Source organism: Leptosomus discolor, chromosome 25, assembly GCF_034619465.1.
Source record: "Leptosomus discolor isolate bLepDis1 chromosome 25, bLepDis1.hap2, whole genome shotgun sequence".
Classification (NCBI taxonomy): Eukaryota; Metazoa; Chordata; class Aves; order Leptosomiformes; family Leptosomidae; genus Leptosomus; species Leptosomus discolor.
In genome coordinates this window covers 6,627,416-6,644,786 of record NC_141415.1, presented here as the reverse complement: position 1 = coordinate 6,644,786, position 17,371 = coordinate 6,627,416, and the positions used below count along the sequence as shown (strand labels likewise).

General features: G+C 61.6%; 1 protein-coding gene across 1 annotated transcript in view; it reads left to right on the top strand.

Moving 5' to 3' along the window:
• Positions 1-2,260: 2,260 nt before the first annotated feature.
• Positions 2,261-17,371, top strand: part of SRCIN1 (SRC kinase signaling inhibitor 1) — a 50,064-nt gene continuing 34,953 nt past the window's right edge. The window contains exons 1-2 of the mRNA XM_086478190.1: positions 2,261-2,465; positions 5,906-6,189. Of these exons, the coding sequence (XP_086334316.1) occupies positions 2,261-2,465; positions 5,906-6,189 (489 nt within the window). The remainder of the gene's footprint in view (positions 2,466-5,905; positions 6,190-17,371) is intronic.

Sequence of the window (17,371 nt, the reverse complement as noted above, 5' to 3'; positions counted from 1 at the left end):
GCCGTCCATGGGAGTTAGGAGGTGAACTCGTCTCCCAATTCCATGTGCACGCGTGGGTGTGATAACACCCGGCGAGGTGGGAAGTAGCTGCTGCTTTTTACAGGGCTGGCCAGATGGGATTTCTCCTTCAGTTTGGGTTTTGACAATGACATGGGAATTTATCGGGTTGTTTCTCCGCTTCCAAAGGAAAGGAGCTGCTTGTCAGGGCAGTGTCGCGGAGAGATGCCAGCTGGACCGCCCCGAGCTCCAGCCAGGGAGCAACCAGCGCTCACCAACACATTGCATGGCTTCGGATCGGCTCCTCGCCCCTGTGCAGCTCCAGTGGCAGCGACAGGGTTGGCACGAGCAGGGTGCAGGCAGCGTCCAGGGCACGTAGGGGATAGGGACAGGCAGGGCCAGGTCTGCTGGGTCGCATCCGGACTGCCACCATGCGTGGGCACCGTGCCCCTGCCCGCCTTGGAGGAGCCAAGCGGCGGGTGCCGGTGGAGCGGGGCCGTGGGGTCTGCTCTAACCCGGCTGGGAAGTTCCCGATGAAATGGTCAGCGGGTGGTGTTTTTATTTCCCTTGGTTCCACTTGAATTTGGCAGTGAAAGGCACGGTGGGGAGCCCGCTGCCTGCTGCTGAGCCCGGGCTGAGCTGCAGCTCGGTGCTGCAGGGAGGGACCCTCCGGGATGGGGAGAGGAGATGGGAAAGCCACAGCCCCCAGCGCTGGGTTTGTCCCAGGACGGTCCCTCATGGGCAGCCTTGGCATCGCCTGGCTTTTCCCAGGCGGTTCAGCACCGGGTCTGCATCAGCCCGGGAGCAGGAGGATGGCAGGGAAGCTTCAGCCCAGGCGCCCACCGCCTTTCACTCCCTGTATTGCTCACCCGGTGCTGTGCGAGGGCCGAGGGGAGCGTGCAGACACCCTCACCCCCACACTCCCCTGCTGGGATGAACCCAGTGTCTGTCCTGCTCCCAGTGTCCCCATGGGACGGGGACATCCACAGCCCAGGGGCTCAGCCCAAAACAGAGACGCATTTCTCTGCAGGTGGGTTTTAAACGGGCAGATGTGGCTGCGTAGAGTGCTGGCGATGGCTGGACCCGTTCGGCACACGGCAGTGGCACGGGCAGAGGGTGCTGCGTCCTCCCCCCGGCCTGTCGGCTGCCTTGTCACTGCTCCTGGGGACGGCTTCGGTAGGAGAACGCCGTCAACCGTGCAGCTCCTGGCTCTTTTCGGCTGTGTTTGCTGGCCCCATCGTGGGGGTGAGATTGGAGCCTGGGGCAAGTCCCGAAGGTCACTCGACCACCATGCCCTCATCCCAAAATGAGTGCAAATAGAGCGTGGCTGAGTCAGGGACAGGGAATCCCCAGGAACGGACCCTCTGAAGGTCTCTTTACCCCAGCAGGTCCCAGCTCGGGCAGGGGAGGGTATTTCTGGGGTCCCCCGCCGAGGCGGGCTGCGCAGCACAGCAGGAGTTAAGCGCAGCAGGAGCTGTGCAGGCTCTCCCTGCCCTTCCCAGCTCTCGCTCCTGGCGCCTTGGCAGCAGCGTGGCAGGGAAGGGGTTAGTGCCGAGCAGGGCTCTGGGTGCTGGGCAGCCTCCTTGGGTGCTGTGCAGGCAGCGGGCTGGCAGTGCGGCAGCCGCAGCCTTTGGGAGGAAGGCGAGCGCATCCCACTCTTCCCGCTGCCTTAATGGCAGCGTGCGGGGGAGCCGCATCGCTCCGAGGGGCTTCTATTCTTTCGCCTCCCTTTCTCCCCAGATGTACTCTCTCCTTCCCCTCCCCTTGCCCCTTTTTGTACAATTGCTTTCTCGGGCTATTTTTCATGCTCTGCTAACTGCCATTGCTTTCACGGCCCGCGTGAGCCTTGCTGCCTCATGAAGATTTATGAAACTGCAGTAATAAACTGTGTTTGAAAGATCTTCTTTATGATAAAGCCCTGCCAAGCTGCTGGTGGGGGGATCCGAGCGGACCACGTCGCCGACCCTGCGGCTGCTCTGACCTGGCGTGGCTCTCGCCGGGCAGCGCCCGCAGCACGGGGCAGGTTTTTGGGGGCCTTTCCCACCCCCATCTCCTGGCGAAGGAGGAGGCAGCTGGTGGAGAGCTGCTGCTCGGGCTGCAAAGCACCGGTCCTGAAGAGCATCGCCCAAAGTACTGTTGGGCTCCGGTGCCTCTGGTGCCGCTGCTCTCACGGGAAGGAGGCGATGGCCGCATCCTGCTAGGAGCCGGGGCTCTGGTCCCGGTGTGGGAGACACCTCTACTGGCAGGTAAGGAAGATGGATGAATGAATCGGCAAAGAGAGCCGCGCTCCTTTAACCCCCGGCTGCTCGGAGAGGGGCTTGCCAGGATTTACCGTGGGATTTTGGCTGCTGTGGGAGCCCTGCGCCCGGCCAAGGAACCGCCTTCATCCCCTGGAGACCTGGGGGCTGCCTCCCCCATCCCACCGGAGCAGTTTGCCGGCCGCTGTGGAAGCTGTCCTGCGCCCACGGGTAAGCGATGGGATGGTCCCTGTGCAGGGGGTGCATCCCAGAGGGACACCCCGCTTGGCTGGGCTGGGGCAGTGCTGAGGTGGGGACCCTGGGCAGGCTCCGGCCACTGGCTCTCCCACTCCAGCGACCTGCTTGGAAGCAGCCCTGGGAAGCATTTTCCAGGGATCACTGGCAGTGGGGCAGCCTGTGTGTGGGTACCACTGCTCCAGCATCCATGCATGGGCACTGTAGGGGAGGAAGACAAACAACTTGGTAGGGGATTTTGGTGGCAGGATGTAATTATCCCCTTGGATCGAGGCCAGGAGGGAAGAATTAACCCCCTTTATTCATCCCTAGTGCCAGGGAAGCATGACCGTGGGTGGTTCAAGGTCCCTTTCCAACGGAGCCCCTGTACCCCGGTTCTTGGCTGTTCCCTTATCGAATGGTCTCTGCTTGCTCAGGGCTGGGGCATCCGGAGGGGAAAGGTGGCTGGCGTGGGGACAGGTACACGTGTGTCTGTGGTGGCTTTTCCTCCTCCCACCTTAGCAGGCTTTGGGAATCACGGGGTTCGTGGTGCTGGGGCTGCCTCCTCCCCCCCCCCCCCCCCCCCCCCGGCTTGCTCTGGAGCCCAGCGAGGGATGCGGGAGCGGATGCGGCGCAGCTGGGGGTGGAAGAGCCCCCGACAGCATCCAGCTTTGCTCTGACCCCTGTGCAGATTGTGCAGGGCTTTTCAAATCATCCTTTTTAGTAGTCGGCAGAGAGACAGCGAGCTGGCGCGTTCCACTCTTGGAGCATGTAATTAGGGAGCAGGGAGCTGCATGCTGATGCGTGGCTCGGCAGCAAGAGGAGGAGGAGGAGAGTGGGAAGGAGCTGGGAACACGGCCTCACCCCAGGGCTGCTAAACCCAGGGCTGGCAGAGGCGCTGGGGAGGTGGCTGCAGGGAACCAGCCCCTCTTGCATCCCCAAAGCCCCCATCCCTGCACCTTCCTGTGGCTCAAGGCCTCCTTGCTGCCACGCTGCTGCTCTCCTGCAGCTGCAGGAGCTGCAGCTCCTTCCTCCCAGCCCTGTTGTTGATGTGGCCGGCGCCTTTCGGGGTGCCCCGTCACCCCGCTTTCACAGCCTCTCTGGGTTCGTTGTTCCCATGGGATACAATAAGGTGGGAGTCCTGGTGGCACTCGGGATCCAGCTCTGCAGAGGGGCTGGTTTGGTGGGAGTGGACCATGCTGGGTGCCCTCCCCGTGCTGGGGGGATGCCTGGGCTCCCACTCCCCCCTCTCCTCCACCCTAGAGCTGAGAACTCCAAAGATGCGTCCAGGTACTGCCAACAGGCACCCAATGCTAGGGCTGGGATGGGTGCCCGGGGCTGGATGCGGCCCCCCAGCACATCCCCACTGCTTTGCTGTCATGGAGCGAGCGCTTGAGTGACCGGCCGAGGGCTGGAAGGAGTTTTCTGCCTGGTAGCAGTGAGAAGCGTCTGTTACGGGGGGGCTGTTACACGAAAGGGGAGGTGGGGAGACATCTCCTGGGGCTCAGCAGGGTGGTACAGGAGAAATTGCTCCGTCTGCATTTCCCATCAGTGCTGGAGTTTGGTGGAGGCTCCTCAGCCGGTTGTGCCAAGGGACCTCAGGACGATGCTTTCAGCCCCACAACCGCCTTCCCCTCTGCCAGCAGAAGGACCGAGGCGTCCCCTCCGACATCTCTCCTGTGCCACTTTCCCTGGGGGATCTCGGGGTGTTTTGCACGTGGCACATGCGCCACCACGACCTCTCCTGTGCAGCGATGACGTGGGGACCTGGCTGAGCGAACGGGCAAGGGGGGGAGGAACCGGGAGCTTCAGCTCTCACTCGAATTCCGCTGCTGTCTTCTGGGTACTGTCCCCTGGCTGAGGTCACATTCGGTGGTGGAGCTGTGGGGGATGCGAGCTGGACCGGTTGTTTTTTGGAGGAGGAAAGGGGGTGTCATGCTTTGGGGGGAGGTAAGGATATCCCCACGGCATTTGCTGGAAGCGTGGTGTCCCCGCCTGGCTCGTAGCAAACCCCCTTGTATGACCTTGAGCAGAGGAGTTATGTCTGTAGCACACGCTGGAGTCCTGTTCTACATTAATAATAACACAATCAGTTGATATAAAGCTAATATGTTGGGCTGATAAATAATTAAGGGAAAAGGAAAAACCCTCTATGATTTGCTTAACAGGAGCTTGGGAAAGAAGGGAGGGGAAAAAAAGGACAAAGAGGGAGATAAATAATGGATCAAGGTTAAACGGTGAGCGAAGGAGGAAAGCCTTAACGCGGTGAATCCCCTGCAACACACAGGCTGCAGGTTGCCAAACTAGTTAGCGGCGGCAAAGACCGCTCGTGGCCTCGGCGCAGGCACGGCGGCGGTGGCCGGGACCAGCCCAGGGCTGCGCGACACAGGCTCGGACAGCACGAGCCCCTCGAAAGTGGCTTTTTGGGGTGTGGGTTGGTGTCCCGGGGCGGCTCTGCAGCGAGCGTGGGGTTGGGCAGGGGCTGGGGACCGCGGGGTGGCCTCGTCCTGCAGCCACCGAGGAGGTGCCAGGCGCTGGCAGCGTGTGGGGACTTCCAGGCATTCGTTACCGCTCGCGTTGCGCGTGCTCGGCACCATTTCCCTGGAAATTAAAATCGCAACGTGCAGCTAATGAATTATTAGCAAAGGGACAAGCGCCTTTCGCCTCGTGACCGCCTGCCGGCCCCCCCTGCCTGCGCTCGCTGCCCGCTCTGCCCACCCGGGATGGGGTGAAGCTCTGCGAGAGGGCTGGGACGGGGCAGAGCATCCCTGCGATGCCCGGCGGCGATGCCGGGTTTGGTGCCCGAGGGCTGGGCCGGCTCCTGGGAGCAGCGGCTGCAGGACTGGGGGGGCTGACCCTCCGGCGGGGGTCTCTCTCTGGCAGGCAGGGCACGGAGGGGTCCTGCCTGCCCCCGTGGGCAGTAGCACAGTGCAGGTGCTGATGAGCAGACGTGAGCCTTCTCTTACCCTGCCCCTAATTTCATTTTCTTTTTGGTTTGTCCGTGTGTCTGTGTGCCTCGCGTCCGTCTGTGCTCCGGAGCGCTGCCCAGCTCCCGTGTCTTGTCTGTGCTGTTTTAATGACCCAGCGCTGTTTCATCCATGTTTCGGTGTGAACATCGTGGTGTCGGTGGCATCCCAGCCCCTCCATCCCTCCTGCTGCCCCACCCCGCCCCATCCATCTCCTGCCACCACCAGCCCCGTGCCCGGGAGCGGGAACACCGCTGCCATCGCAGGGGGGACAAACCCTGCACCTGCCAGCTCCCCAGTTGTATCCCGTTGAGGAACGACCCCGCTCCCAGCGAGGCTCAGCTACCACTTCCAGCTTAAACCCCCCCTTCCCCATCCCCAAATCGTAGCACCCCACCTCTGCCCCATAGCAGCGGGGCCGTCCCGGGGCTGGCCCTGACCCCGCTCTGCTCTCCCCCTCCCCCCGTGCAGATCCCGAGAGGACGAGCACCCACATGATCTCGGCGGACGATGCCGAGTACCCACGGGAATACCGGACCTTGGGCAACGGCACCCGGCGCTTCTCCAACGTAGGGCTGGTGCACACCTCAGAGCGCCGGCACACCGTCATCGCCGCCCAGAGCCTGGAGGCCCTCACCGGGCTCCAGAAGTCGGAGATGGAGCGCAAGCGGGACGCCTTCATGGACCACCTGAAGAACAAGTACCCACAGCACGCGCTGGCGCTGCGGGGGCAGCAGGAGCGCATGCGGGACCAGGTAAGGGGCGTCTTTTCGGGGTAGAAGCGGGGACGGGGAAACCCCCTCTTGTCCTTTGGGGCTGTCAGGAGGAGAAGGGGCTCACGGGGAGCTTGGATGGTGCATGAAATGGGTGGCCGCTTGCAGCAGCCCTGGGGGGGAGCATCCCCTAGTCGGAGGAAAAGCATCCTCCAGCCCTTGGGGGGAGCACCCGTCTCTCTCCCCAGGGCTGGGGGGGGGTCCCAGGTGGATTTTACCCTGATGGGTGTCCTGTCGGTAGCTGTGGGGAGGAGAGGGAAATTTCTCCACGCAGAGGACATGCAGAGGGGTGGGTGTGATGGCCATGAGGGGCAGCTGGCCCGTGGATTTGCCCCACGGCGGGGTGACACCCAGACCAGGTCTTTGCAGATTTTGGCTGGGCTGCAAACCCCAACCTCTCCGGGGAAGGAGGAGCCCGACCCACGGGCTGGTGGCTGCAAACCCTGCTGTGTGCCTGGCACTGCGCGGCCCCGCAAGCCTCGTCCGGGCTCCCCACGCCTCTGCAGCCCCCCAGCCCTGACACCATTGCGCCCTGCCTTAGCTTGCATGGTACAAAAGGTCTAAATAAATAGTTTGCCCAGGCTAAGTGTCGCCCTGGCCCTTGCCCGCAGCTCTGCGGCACGTCCCTGTGCCAGCCCATGGTGCCCCGGCACAGCCCAGCCCCGGGGGTCGGTGCAGCGGTGCTGGGGGTGAGGATTTAGCGTTTGGGCAGGCTGTTGCTGTGAGCCTGGCCTTAAATCCCAGCCTGGTTGCCGAGCCCCAATACTCTCCTCTGCGTTATGGACCCCCCAAACTGAGGATATTGGTGCCAACCTGTGCCCAGCCCTGACCAGAGCAGCACGGGCACCTGGACGGGGATGCTCCCTGAGCCAGGGGGGTTCAGTGCAGCTCCCGGGGCAGGTATCTGCCCCCCGGCTGCCCAGCAAGGTGCCAGGGAGGCCGGTGAGCTTGGGGGGAGCTGCGGGGCAGGATGAGCAGAGGCGGTGAGGGGCCGGGGCTCCGTCCCGGCGTGCGTTGCTGTGCTGTGCGGGAGGGGATGCGGCTGGGCAAGGGGTGCCTGGGGTTTGGTACCTGGGTGTCCCTTCGTTGCCCATTGCTCGGGGGCTCAATCGTCCCCCAGGGACCTGCGGGTCCTCAGAGCAGGACAGTGGGTGAGGTGTCTGGGCACCCTTGCTGAAAGCAGCAGCGCCCAAGGGCCGAACGGTCCTTGGGGACAACATCCAACCCTCGTGCCCAGGGGGGGACCCCGAGGGCCAGGCGGCACCCCAGGGTGCCGGGGAACCCGGACCCTGCTCCTCCTCTGGGTAGCAGCGATGCCCCAGCCCTGGGGCTGTTGGGGCAGCCGTAAATCCCCACCTAAACTGGCACTTTTATAAAAAGGCACGGGGGAGGGCGAGCGCGGAGCAGCTGGAGGAAGCGGCTGGAAAGAAATCTTATATCATCTCCAACTAGACGCCTCCCCAAGGGACGGAGGCGACAGCTCCCAGCCCTCGCGCGGTGGAAAGAAATCCAGCTTTGTAAGGAAAACCAGCAGGGCCCCGGCGTGCCGCCCGCGCCGAGGCGGCGGCGGCAGCATCATCATCATCATCGCTGCCTCCTCCAAGCTGCTGCCCGTCTTGCACCCTCCCTCGCCCAGCGAGGCTGCTTTGGGGAACGCCGGAGTGGAGGGGTCCTCGCTCTGTAACCCCTCTCCTCGCAAAAGGCTCGTGGCTGGATGCAAAGGAGAGCGGCCAAATCCTGCGCAGCCGGGATTTGTGTGCGAGGCGAGGGAGGGTTGGTAATCCCTTATTTTCTGGGGTTTATAATTTGCCTGCGTAAAACCATACATTCCTGGTTGGTACGCACCCTCCGAGCCCTGGGCAGAAAAGCACATCCAAAAGCAACGTGGATATTAGGGAGAAACAGGGAGAGGCGACGGGGTCACCCCCTTGAACCATCTTATTCTTATTTTTCTAAACATTCCTGACTTTCTGTATGTTCAGCATCGAGCACCACCGGGCGAGTGCTTGGTGGCGGCTTTGCCATCGCCGTCAGCCTCAGCGGGGCCGGTGCCGCACAGGGTGCACGGGCCGTGTCTGCGCTGCTGCTCGCGAGACGGAGCGGTGGCATTTCTAGCCGCAGAGCGACATTGCTCAGTAAATAACTAAGAATCTTTCCCCTATTATTACAATGATTTAAAGACTACTTTTTTTTTTTTTGTTTCCCCTTTTGCAATAAGCAGCAGCTATAAAAAATCCAGCTCAGGTTGACTCGGGGTCTGATAAGCTTTGAGGGATTTTTATAAGGTGAAAGAAAGATGATCTGGATTCGGGAATTAACTTCTTTATTTCTGAACCCCCTCGCTCGGGGCTGTGGGTGCCCAATGGGACCAGAACGGGGGGGGCATCCAGGTGTCTGTTGGCACCGCTCAAACCCAGTCTGGCTTTTTGGGGCTCAGAGGGGTGAGGGCCCCGCTGCGTGGCCGTGCAGGGCTGGCTCCATCCCTCCCTGCCCTGGGCAGGGGTGCAGCTCCATCCCTGAGCCCAGCCACAGCATCACCTGTTTGCAACTGGTGGGGAAAGCAAAAAAAAAAAACCCAACCCAAAATCCTATTTTTTTTTTTTTTTTCCTTTTTTCTTCATTTTCCCTGCAGGCGGTAAATAATAACAGGGAGAAAATGAAACTAGAAACACTGGAAACCCCGGGTGCCAACCTTTAAATGACATTGGGATACAACACTCTGGGCCTGCCTGAAACGTTTGAAACTTGCTTTGCTATTCTAGGGGAGCCTGGCAGGTACTTCAGATCACAGGCTTTGCTATTTTGTGGTGGGGTTTTTTGTTGTGGTTTTTTTTTTTTTTTTTTTTTTTTTTTTTTTTAAATCACATATGAGAGAGTTTGCAAAATCAGAGGTGAACAGAAGCATTTCATAAATGTCAACATCCCTTTCAGCGTGGCAAAGCCTGCAGCAAAACGCCATTGTACTCCTGCATAGGAATTGGAAAGTGAGTGCAATATTAATTTTAATCATATGTATATATAACAGAGGAGAAAAAAACCCAGGCAAATAATTGTACCAACACCCAGCAGACTGCTAGCAAATCTGCAGAGAAGTCCAAGGCGGCAGCTAGCTAATTTAAAACCCAGATGGGAAAATTTGCTAAATGGGCATGTTAACAATAAAGAGAGGAGTGGGAATCAGGATGAGGTGGCTGATGGAGCACATCAGCTGCTGGGCTTTGGGTCTGCTTTCGGGGTAAATCCTGCCCTGGGAGGGTAAATCCAGCAGGAAAGGGGTGGCACGGCCGGGTTTCTCATCTCTGTGTGCATCCGTGCTCTGGGACACGCGACTTGGCCGGGGCCAGCCCGTGGTGCTCGATGCTGAACATACAGAAAGTCAGGAATGTTTAGAAAAATAAGAATAAGATGGTTCAAGGGGGTGACCCCGTCGCCTCTCCCTGTTTCTCCCTAATATCCACGTTGCTTTTGGATGTGCTTTTCTGCCCAGGGCTCGGAGGGTGCGTACCAACCAGGAATGTATGGTTTTACGCAGGCAAATTATAAACCCCAGAAAATAAGGGATTACCAACCCTCCCTCGCCCGTAAGCAGTTAAACGCGTGCGTGCCAGCTGTACCGCAATTAAGCCCCGTCTACTGGGGCGCCTCGCAGCTCGTAAGCTGCAGCATGGGGTTAAATACCGCAGCGGAGCTGGAGCAGAAACATGCCTCTTTCAGGTCTAAATAAAAGTATATAAAAGCTTGGATTTAAGCTTGTCCAGTTCTGCTGCAGGGGGAAAAAAAAAAAAAAAAAAAATTAAAAAAAGGCAAAGGCTCGAGCTGAGTGTTAACGTGTCGGTGGCTGCCTGACAGCAGCAGATTTGCAGCTGCCCAGAATAAATCTGATTTTGGAATAAATAAATAACAGCCAGCGCAGATGTACGCGCCCACGGAGCCAGGCCTCTGCTCTTTCCTGCCTCATCAAGCGGCCCTTAGAGCATCGGTGTTGGTGGGGTGTAGGGCAGGAGCGAGCCCGCAGGCAGGGGGTGCAGGCAGGGGGTGCAGGCAGGCTGGGGAGGTGCTGGTTTGGCTGCAGCTGGCTTTGTGCCTCAGTTTCCCCACATAAAGTGGGGGTCTCGGCTGCTTCCCCGCTCTGCAGCGGGGTGTGCTGCTACATCGGGGATCTTGCCGGGGCTGAAATTTGGGGCTGGGGGTGCGTGCGGTGGGGTCTGCGGGCAGGGCAGGGCAGGGGGAGCGGTGATTCTGCTCTCCCAGCTGGAAGCAATTCGTTCGCATCGGTTATTCTCAGTCGCGCTTTGCCCCTCTCTATAGCGCTGTCGGCTCGGCAGGGTGTGGGGTTCGGGCCAGGGATGCAGCGGGGGGGCTGGGGGGATGCCTGGGTCCAGCATCACGGGGGTGCAGCAGCCCCCGCTCCCTGCTTGGACCCAGCTCCCGCGGATTGAAAAGAATATTTAAAAAACCCCGGTTATTGGCCTTGCCGCTGTTGAGCTTTTTGGGGAGCGCGTGCTGATGTGGTTCTGTGTAAGGGTAGGAAGGAAAAACTCCTGGGGAACTCGGGGTGCTGGTACCCCGGGGAGCTCGGGGGGGGGGGGGGGGTGATGAAGGCTATGGTGGGCCCCCGCGGGTGGGCAGCCTGGGTGCTGCGTACAGGGTGGCACCGGGGCCCGCGCAGCTGCTGAACCCCAGGGGTGCTGGGGTGGGGGGAGCCCGGCAGCACCCTGTGCTTCAGCAGCGTCTGAAGGGGGGGGTGGGGGTGTGCCCACGCTGACCCTACTGCACCCCCAATTCCTCTCAGCACCTACCTTTACCCCACTGCACCCCCAATTCCCCACAGCACCCACCCCTGCCCCATTGCACCCCCAGCACCCGCCTCTGCCCTGTTGCACCCCCAGTTCTCCCCAGAACCCACTTTTACCCCACTGCACCCCCAGCTCTACCCAGCACCCACCTCTACCACGTTGCACCCCAGCACCCACCTGTAGCCCACTGCACCCCCAATTCCCCTCAGCACCCACCTTTACCCCACTGCACCCCCAATCCCCCCAGCATCCACCCCCGCCCCACTGCACCCCCAGCTCTCCCCAGCACCCACCCCGGCCCCACCGCACCCCAGCACCCACCTTTACCCCACTGCACCCCCAAATCCCCCCAGCGCCCCCCTTTACCCCGTTGCACCCCCAATTCCCCTCCTTTCCCCGCCCCCGCCGGCAGCGCGCGCCCCCGCCTGGCGGCCCGGCCCGGCGGCAGGTGGAGTCGCGGTTGCCATGGCGACCGCGCCCCGATCAGGGGCGGGGCGGACGGGCGGGCGGGAGCGCGCGCGGGGCCGGCGGCGGCGGCGGCGGCGGCCGCAGCGGCGGGAGGTGGCGGCGGCTCCGCTCCGCGCAGCGGCCCCCGGCCCCGGCCCCGGCCCCGCTTCCCGAGCCGAGCCGAGCCGAGCCGAGCCGAGCCGAGCCGAGCCGAGCCCGTCGGCGCTGCGGATCCCGGTCCTTGCTCACCTGCCGCAGGTACCGGGGCGAGCGGGGTCTGGCGGGGCGGAGCGGGGCGCATCCCTCCGGTGGGTTGGTTGGGGAGGGGGGGGGGGGGGTGCGGGTGCGCTGTCGCCGTCCTCTCCCGTGTCCCGGTGTCCGCCTCCCCCTGCTGCAGTCCTCCCGACTTCCCCTTCCCCAGAGGTCCCGGTGTTTCCCCCACCCATCCCAGCAGCCCCCTCCCCAAACGTCCCGGTCCCCCCACCCCGAGATCCTGGTCCCCATCACCAACCGATGTCCCTGGTCGTGCCTTTCCCCTGGCCGCGGGGCTCAAGCCCCAGGATGGGGGCAGCCCCCCTCCCCCCGCGTTTTCCCTCCAGCCCCCCCCTTTCCCTCCAGCCCCGGCTACATTTCCCTTTCCTGGGGGTCCCCCCACTCCCAGGCTCACTGCGGGGAGGGGACGGCTTTTTGTGGGTGCCATCGTCCCTGCCTTGCCCTTTGGTGCAGCAGCTGGGGAGGGGGGGCTCCCCCTGCTCCCCCCGGGTGTGCATGGTGCCATGCAAAGCCCCCGGTGGTGCCCTTGCCAGCCCCGCTGTGCAGCCCCCCGCCTCCCCAAGGCAGCCCCGCGTTGTCACCCGTGTCCCTGTCCCTCTGCAGAGGACACTGCTCCCCTCTCCCCTCCTTGGGCTGCGGTGCGGGCGGCCAGAGAGGGGCAGATGGTGGCCTGGGCGCTCAGCATCCCTGCACCATGCGGGGGCTTGTCTCACCTCCAGCTCGCTTGGCCGAGCATCTTTCCTGCGGGGGACCCCCCCGGCACCGTGGGGACCCCCCGGGTGTGTATCCAACCTGGACCTCCACGACGGGAGGAACGGTTTGACAGCATCTCGCCCCCCACGAGGCGGTGGAGCTGGGCACACGGAGAGGTACCCGTGGCCTTGGCGTGAGGTTGGCATCGTCTGGTCCTCACGGGGTGCCTGGCCGGGCTGGGGGTGCCCCTGCACTGGCAGGGTGCGGGGTACCTGGATACTCCGCTTTTGCAAAACCCGTGGCGATGGTGGCTTGCGAACGGTGCCCAAAGGGAACCGGTTGGTGGGAGCTCGCTGGGGCAGCGGGAGGGAGAAGAGGGGCCCTTCATTGCTCTTCCCGGGGTCGGATCTTGGCCTCCAGCGGTGCAGTGCGTTGTGAACCGTTGCAAAGTGCTGTAATGGTGGAGGAGAGCGTGCGTGGCTGTCGGGAGTAACAGGAACAAACCTGTGTGTGCGTCCCTGTGACTGCAGCCAGAGCTGTTTCTATTGATCCTCTTATTTTTCCCCTACTGGGAGCAATTCCTGGCTGATTAAAAGAGACCTGGCCCATGATTTAGCTGGGAATCGGGTCGCTGAGAGTCGTGCAAAGGTCTGTGGGTCACCCCACTTCTCCTTGGGCTTTATGCACGGAGTGGGTCTAGAAGTCCCTGAGGAGCGGGTAATAAATACGGCCGCGTCGGTGACAGCGATGGCAGCCCTGGGGAGGTCATTGATGAGCCCACGGTATAGTCCAGCAGGGAGACGGGTACCCAGTGGATGCCCATCGGGAATGGGACCCAGCGGCAGGCGGGATGCCCCTGGCACGCTCCCCTTGGCACCCTTGGCCTCCCTGACCGTTCCTCACCGCGGTTCAGGGGACCACGGCGCTGGTGCCGCCATGGGGGCCACCAACCTGGAAGGGGTGTGCGTATTCCCGCCTCTCCGGCGCACACGGACGCGACGACGCGAACGCGTGCACCCATCCCTGCCCCGCCGCCCAAAGTTTCCTGCTCTTCCTAACCCAAATTCAGCTCCTTCTGCCCATGGCCTCGGGGGTCCTTGCGAGATGACCTCAGGCTGCTGCCCCCCCCCCTCCCTACTCCAGTGTCACAGCGCTCAGCAGCGTTAGGAGAGGGACCACCAAAAAGCTGCCGCAGCCAGAAAGGCAGCTCTTCCGTCCCCGCTGCGGATGCAGACCTGGCTCCGGCGGTGCTGGCAGCGTTAGGCAGGGAGTGGAGAAGAACAGGTCCGTCTCCATCAGCGGCTGCGTGTCGGTGCCCTCTGCAGCCCCCCCCCCCCGCCCCCCAGGCTTTGGTGCTGGCTGGGCAGGGTGAGGGCAGCACCCTCCTCTGCACCCCGAGGTGCTGGTACCCCTCAGGGACCCTGCGGGGGGAGGCAGGGCCCGTGGCACAGCGGGGGGACGGCGGCTGCTGCAGCCCCACGGGGAGATGGCGGCGGCGCTGGCAGGTCTGCGGGTCCTAGAGGTCCAGGATTTGACCCTCCTCGCCCTTGGCGTGGGGATTTCTCAGGGATTTGCCTGCAGGGATGAGCTTCCCTGGGTTTGGAGGCACCTGATGGAGCGTGGAGGTCATCCCAAACCTCTCAGGGGTCAGACCCCCGGTGCTGTCCCTGGCAGGTCCCTGGCTGTGTGAGGCGGGGAGGGGATGGATGCTTGCTGCCTGCTGGCTGCCTGCTGGCTGCCTGGTTTACCTTGCGCGTCCCCATTGTGTTGGTCCACCTACGCCGTGCCGTTGCCATAGCTACCCTGCGATCTGATCTGCCCAACTTCTGCCAGGTTTCCCTGCCTTCCCCCTCCAAAACCTTTGGCCCTGCTCCCTGGCTGGTCCCCTCGTCACACCCCGGGAGCAGGATGGAGGAGACCTTGGCCCCCGCGCTGGGGTGCACAAGCTGCTGCCGGTGCAGGGGCAGAGACAGCCCCCTCCTCCCCATCGCGAGCAGGCTGGGGATGTGCTGAGCACCAAGCTGGGACCCCAGGGAACCTGCAGCACAGGGGGGGGGGTCCCTGACCTTGGATGTGGAGGCCAGAGAAGGGAGATTTTTCAAGCCCGAGCCGCCAGTTGCATGGCTGATCCTCAGCAGAGCATTTGTCCTGGTGCATCGCTGCTTGGGGCTGCGCTGCTGTAAACAGGCGTCGCTGAGTTTGCTTTCTATGGGCGTCAGGGAAGGAGGGGGCTTGATTCAGGGTCAGGAGCGCAAATCCACGGATGTCCGAAGGTGTTTGTGCTCTGATATCCCCTGGGCTGCCCCAGAGGTGCTGCGTTGGAGGTCAGGGCTGTGATTGCTGCCGGAGAGCTGGCGAAACTCTCTCGGTGCGTGGGCAGGCGGAGGGACGGTGCGGTCCTGCGGGCGAGCTCTGAGCAGTGCAGTGGGGCCGGGGGTCTGTCGGTGCTGCCTGCCATGGGGTCGCTGTGACAACCTGCTGTGGCATCTCTGCTGGCATCTGTTGACGGCCGTCAGAGCCTCTTTGGGCTGGGCACCGGGGAGACCTGGAGCAAAACGCAAGTCTCTGCCTAAAGACACCTGCACCTGAAAGGGGAGCAGCAAAGCAAGTGTCTTGGTGCCCTTGTCATGGTGGGGGCTGGGCTGGGCACTCACTGAGGCCCCTTAGGAGCCCAGGTCTGATGGGAACTAACCCCAGCGCTGCTGCACCCCCGTCTTGGCTCACGCTGGCTGGGGTGCTCGGGCTCGAGAGGTCCTTTTGCGATAATTGCGAGTCCTCAGATGACAGGATCTGCAACGCACAGCGTAGGTGTCGCTCTTCACTCTGTCTGGTGACTCGTTGCATTCGACTCCCTATCTTGTCCTTTTGCGATTTCCATTTCAATTCAGTTCCTCTTGTGCCGAAAAGCGTTGCAAAACTTTAATAAGGAGCAACAGATTAAATTCACTTTACTGTTATTTTTTCAAGGAGATTTTTGTTTGTCAAGACATTGTGCCTGAGGCGGGCTCTATCAGAAACTGGAACTCCTGAAAATGAGTTAATTAAAAAGCCAATGAAACTGCCTCTGTCCCTCCCTTTAGTGCAGCGTGCTGGGGATGCTGCTGCTGTCCATTTTAGAGGGACGCATTCGGTCCTGCCTTGTTAATCACTAACAGATTTGTGTTATAATTGCTAACCAGGGGAAGTCTGCCTTGGTCAAGGCAGTGACTCACTTGGATTTCATTTACCTCCTGTCTTCTCCTGGGACAATCACAAAGACTATTTTTTTTTTCCTGACTTAACTCCGAAATGTTCTTCACTACATTCCCCCAGCTCTGGTTTTCCTCTCTTCTGCAGCAGTGAGCGTGTCTGCGGGTGCATCTCTCCGAGCGTTCGTGCGTGCCTGGCTTCCCTCATGGCCGTGGGTTCACGGGAGCGTCTCAACCCCTATTTCGCGCTTCCGTGCGTGCTCCAGCTCCTAAGCGCACGCCTGTGCACGCGTGTGCCCGTGTCTGTGCTTTGGGGGGGGGGGGTGGTGGTGTGTGTGCCCCCAGTCCTGCTTAGTCCATCAATTTTGCAGCATCATGGTCATGACTTTCATTGTAATTATAATCTCAGCCTTTGTAATTCTTCATACCTTCTGCAGAGCTCTGCTGCGAGCGAGCTGCCTGCTTTATCGGTTGTAACAAGGCTGTCGCTTCAAATCCTCTCTCAGACCATTATCTCCCTTTGATGCTTTTGAAGAGCCAGCGATATGTTAATTCTACCTTGGCCCTCTCCTCTGCCTTTCTCTTTGCACAAAACCACCCTTGCCAGCCTGGCCGGCTGCCGTGGGGCTCGCCGGGGAGCTGGGCACCGCGCTCGGGCTCTCCCTGCCCCGTCCCCCCCCCTACTTTGGGGGAGCTGGTGGGAGGTGGCTGCTTGTGCCGCCCTGGCTCCCCATCACTGTCAACGCCTTGGGTGCAGCCTGCGCCCCGAGAGGGGTTACCTGTGCCAGGGGGACGCGTCCTCTTTGCTTTGGGAGATTTGGGGTGGGTGGAGGCTGAGCGAAGGGCAGGACGGGCTGGGCAAAGCGCCGGTGCGGCAGCAGTGCCTTGCGAGGACAGATGGAGCCCCCCCCCGAAAGGTCTGCGTGGTGGTGTCCGTCACCCACTTGGCCCTGGCAGGCAGCACCAGATTGTCAGCCCCGGACAGTCCTGCCTCTCGGCAGGGTACGGGCAGGGCAGGCAGCGCATCCCCTGTCCCCCATCCAGCCCGCAGCCTGGCCGGCAGCAGCAGCCCCATTGCAGGCAGAGCTTCGCTTGCGGGGGGGGTCCCGCAACGCTCCTGGGGCTGCCGGCTTTTCTGGGGCCAGATCCAGGGATTTGGGAGAGGGCGCGGTGCTGTGCCATCCTGGCGTGTCCTCCGGGCTCCAATGGCTTCCAGAATATTCTCGCTTCCCTCCCGTTGCACTTGGGGTTCAGACAAGCTCATCGCCGGTTTGATGTGGAGTCGCTGTGTGCGGTGGGGATGTAATTTATGGACTTTGTGATAAGCCTGTCCAGTCATCCTAAAATAATAAATAAAATATATACCAAGGGCTGGCACGAGATAGGATCAGTAATATCAGGGTCTGAGGAAAATTACCGAGACTCTTCAACAGCAAAAGAAAGAGCACGAAGGGGAAAGGGAGAAAAAAAATAAAGTTGCAGGAGGAAAAAGTCAGGAGCATCATCTGCCACCACAGACTGGGTGGGGGCCCTTCAGGGACTGGGACAGGCTGGTTTGGCCACAACTTTTTGGAGCAGTGCTTGGAATACTTGACCAAAATATCCGATCCCCGTTGTGGGGACCCATTGCAACCATTCAAAGCACAAAGGAGTTAAGAGGGGGGGGCGAGCATCCCCTCGGTGCGAAGGCAGCATATCCATGCCTCCAGGGACCAGGTGGGGGGTCCCTTGCCCCAGTCGTTGCCTGGCTGTACTGGTGGGGAGGTG